The 4,361-nt window shown below is 34.9% G+C and overlaps 1 protein-coding gene across 6 annotated transcripts in view; it reads right to left on the reverse strand.

Moving 5' to 3' along the window:
- The window catches only part of LOC106882168 (uncharacterized), a 76,250-nt gene that overhangs the window by 16,120 nt on the left and 55,769 nt on the right, over nt 1–4,361 (reverse strand). For all 6 annotated transcript variants that reach the window (XM_014932750.2, XM_014932752.2, XM_014932755.2 and 3 more), the window contains 2 exons: nt 2,550–2,623; nt 772–863 (listed from right to left, as the gene is read on the reverse strand). In XM_014932750.2, the coding sequence (XP_014788236.1) occupies nt 772–863; nt 2,550–2,623 (166 nt within the window). The remainder of the gene's footprint in view (nt 1–771; nt 864–2,549; nt 2,624–4,361) is intronic.

A 4,361-nucleotide genomic window follows, 5' to 3' on the forward strand; every position in this document is an offset into this window, starting at 1 on the left:
AGGGGGCTGAGGACGGAACCTTGGTGGACCCCTACCTCTACCCGGAATTCATTGCTGTACTCATTTCCAACCCTCACCTTACTGGCCGCATCTCTGTACATGGCTCGCACAGCTCTCACTAGCCATTCTTCTATCCCAAGTTTCCTCATTGACCACCAGATAAGGGATCGGGGGACCCTGTCAAAGGCTTTCTCCATGTCAACGAAAGCCAGGTACAGAGGTTTATCCTTGGCTAGGTATTTCTCTTGCAACTGTCTCACTAGAAATAAGGCATCAGTAGTGCTTTTACCTGGCACGAACCCAAACTGCATCTCATCTAAATTGATTCGCTCCCTAATTAGTTGGGCTATGACCCTCTCTGTAACTTTCATAACCTGATCTAACAGCTTGAATGTGAGATAGATATATATATATTCTCCTGGATGGTATAATAATAGATTTGAACACAAATCTTAGAATTTGTAGTTCAACATTTCCTCCATTTGGTCATTTCAATTTATTTTGTGCAAGATCAGTAAAATTTTGTTTCAAAGTAATAGATGTGAAGGACCAGTTTTCTTTCCAGCCAGACCAGAAATTAGACTTAGGCATTAGCCTGAATCATTCCTGAAGAGTTCTAGAGATCATCATCATCATTTAATGTCCATCTTCCATGCATACATGGGTAAGATGGTTGATAGGAGCCAACCAGGTAGAAGACTACTCTACCTGGTCTATTGACTACTTCACCCACCCATTTCACTGCCCTTATAAGTCAACTTATTTACTTACCTTTACACAAATAGGTATCACTGAAGAATGTTGAGAAAAAACTTTAATCCAAGCAGCTCGATAGCTAGATTCTTTCCATGATATCAGTGATTCTAAAAATTAAAAAACAAATAAATTTAAATTAGCAATATAAATGAAGAAAGTATTAATATTAAGTTTAACCATTTTGTTACCATATTTCTGTTGAAATACCTTACTTTTGTTTCAATTAATTCTGAAATAATGAAGAATTTAGTAAAATAACTTTATTATTAAGCTGGTGTTTAGAATATGAATTAACACGGAATTTTGATGGAAGATTTTAAAGTTAGGTCACTTGAATCCTTTTGTTTTCATAATTCCATTCAAATCTAGTGCCTTTGTTTCAATTGATTTTGAAAATAATGAAGAATTTAGTAAAATAACTTTGTCATAATTAACTGGTGTTTGGAACATATATTAACATGAAATTTTGAAGGAAGATTTTAATTTAAATCACTTTAAACAGGAAATTACTATCATGGAAACAAGGGCATTTTCAAGCAGTCATATCAAAAGTGTTGTGTGGCTTTTAAGAGCAATGGAGATAGTGCATAGTGGCACTAAAACTGGTAAAGTGAAATTTATTCTCAGTCCACTCTGCAGAGTAGTTGGTGTTAGGAAGAGCATCCAGCCATAAAACCCCTGCCAAAACAGACACAGTAGGCTGGGGTAGTCTTCTACCTAGTTGGCGCCTGTCAACTGTCCTATCTATGCATGCATGGAAGATGGATGTTAAACAATGATGATAATGATGATGATGATGGAAAGTTTTGAGGTGGGGTGTTGGTGTGTACCAAGATTCCTTCCTCAGTTCCTAAGTTATTAAAACTATAGAAAGGAGTGTGGTGCTGAATGAATGTCCCAAACTTTTTGATGAACTGCTTTTATCTGAGGGTAAATCTGAGAGTTAACCCTCTTGTTACTATCAATATTTTGAAAGGCATAAACTTTTCTTCAACTAATTTTGAAAAGAATGAAGTAACTAGTAAAGTAACATTGTTATTATTAAGTTGCTGTTTGGAATTAACATAAAATTTTGATAGAAGGTTTTAAATTAGATCACTTTAAAAAGAGAATTTGTATTATAGAACCAAGATTGATTTGAGAAGGGTTGGTATGAAAAGGGAGTAACAGGCATAACCTTCTCACTGTTTGATGATAAAATCATTATCATCATCATCATTTAACGTCCATTTTCCATGCTGGCAGGAGTTGGACAGTTTGACAGGAGCTGACCAGCTGAGGGACTGTTCAGGCTCCCTGTCTGTTTTGGCATGGTTTTTACAGCTAGATTTCCTTCCTAATTCCAACCTGTTTACAGAGTGTATTCGGTGCTTTTGCACAGTACTGGTATGGGTGCCTTTTACATGGTACCAGCACCTACAAGCCTGCAAGATTAGGGATGCTCAGCTGGTTGCAAGGGCAACCACGCTTTTACTTAGCTTGGTATGTCTTTTCAAGCACAGCAAACTGCCAAGAGTCTGTCCCCTGTCGTCCCCTCTTTGAGTCCTAATGTCTGTAGATATTTTCTCACCACTTCGTCCCATGTTTTCTTGAGTCCACCCCTTCCACATGTCCCCTCTACAATTAGAGATCAGCACCTCTTGATGCATACCACTTATATAATACTACATGTGATAAAAAAAATACATATTATAAAATATTGAATAAAAGTTTGCCAATAGTTTCAGATTTTCTTCAGAAATATAATTGCCTTAAATTTAAAGATTTAAATATATTTGAAGAATTTTACATACTTGCTAATTTCTCCTCAAAGTCATGATCATTAGAAAAAGCAATTTCATTACTTAAAATTGTAATTCCACGATATCTGAAAAAAAAAAAAAAAATGAAAAGTTTTTAAGTGTGCATGCATGAATGTGTGTCTTTTATCTTTTATTTGTTTCAGTTATTAGATTGTGGCCATGATGAACACTGCCTTGAAAAATTTTTAGCTAAATGAATCGGCTCCAGGACTTGATGTTCTTTAAAGGCTGGTATTTATCCTATTGGTCTCCTTTGCTGGACCACTAAGTTACTCGCGTGCGTGTGCATGCGTGCACATGTGTGTGTGTGTGTGTGTAATAATAGTCTAATATACAAACAAGGAAACATGCAAAATACAACAAGAAGCAATTATATCAATATTAAAGTAAATATCAGTTCCCCTAGACATTGTGTTGTGTTTCAGTTAATAACTTAGTCTCCACAGTGGAAGAAAGAGTTGTGTATATATAACAATATTTTAAAAACAGTATTGGACTATTTCATGTTATTACCAGTGTTATAGTAAGACAGATACTTTACCAATTGCACTTTTTGCACAACAAATAAAATCTTAAAGCTCCTAGTTTTTAAGATGGTTGAGCTCTCATATTCTACACAACAAATGCAAAAGATCTATGCAAAAGCAGATTCCATGTTTGTAGTCTATAAAATTCTATAATATTGTCTTTGAGAGCACAAAAATGGTAATTCAAAAAATAACACACACAAATACATAATGTGTATGCAGCTCTGTGAGTGTTTGTGTAAATACTTATGCACGTGAGCGTATGTATGTACCTGCATGTGTATATAAGTATATATAAAATCATCTTTGTTTTAGGTCCACTTTTCCATGCTCACATGGGGTGGATGGAATTTGTTGAGACAGACTTTCTACAGCCAGATGTCCTCCTGTTGCCAACCCTCACCTGTTTCCAGACATATATCAGCATAATGGAAATAAAGAACATCACATGTATGAAGGTGACACTTGTTTACAACTATCACACAATGTCTTGAAAAAGGGACAGTAACACACACACATACGGCAAAAGAAGTTTTTGAAAAATGTTGATGTGTCTGCTATGTTAAATACTTATTCTGACCCAGAATACACTCATCAATACATACACATGCATACACACATTCATACATACATACATACATACATACATACATACATGCACACATATAATACATGCATACATATACACATAGATACATATATACATATATTTATATACATATATGGCTAACATTTGCCCTGTTTATAATTGTACTATATGTTACATATAAATAAATATATATATATATATATATATATATATATATATCATTTGTAAAAAAAACATAAATTCGAAAGAAGAACCACACTCTAAGATGTAGAGCAGTATATATTAAAAATGGGGAAGGCCAGTTTATGAGATTACCTTAGATTTGTCGTCCATAAAGGGTTTAACTTTTTAGTAGAAAGTGGGTTATACATCTTTAGATTGTATACCTGACTTTCTACTAAAAAATTAAAGAAATTGACGGAACGCTGAACTCCAGACTAAACAACTTAAACAACATTTATTTACTTGGTAAAACATACATATCTTTAGTTATACATCTTTAGAGGTGAGAATAACGAGCTGTCGAGTATAAGACCGAAAGATGTAGAGACAGCTTTAAACACACGTCCCTGCTCAATCGCTGGCCAGCAAGAAAGAGAATGAATTGAGCGGGAAACGCTTGCTTTATTAATTCCATGCATGCGTAAGACTACGCATGCGCAGGCGTTACTACAGAGCTCCCTCGCC

Source organism: Octopus bimaculoides, chromosome 16, assembly GCF_001194135.2.
Source record: "Octopus bimaculoides isolate UCB-OBI-ISO-001 chromosome 16, ASM119413v2, whole genome shotgun sequence".
Classification (NCBI taxonomy): domain Eukaryota; kingdom Metazoa; phylum Mollusca; class Cephalopoda; order Octopoda; family Octopodidae; genus Octopus; species Octopus bimaculoides.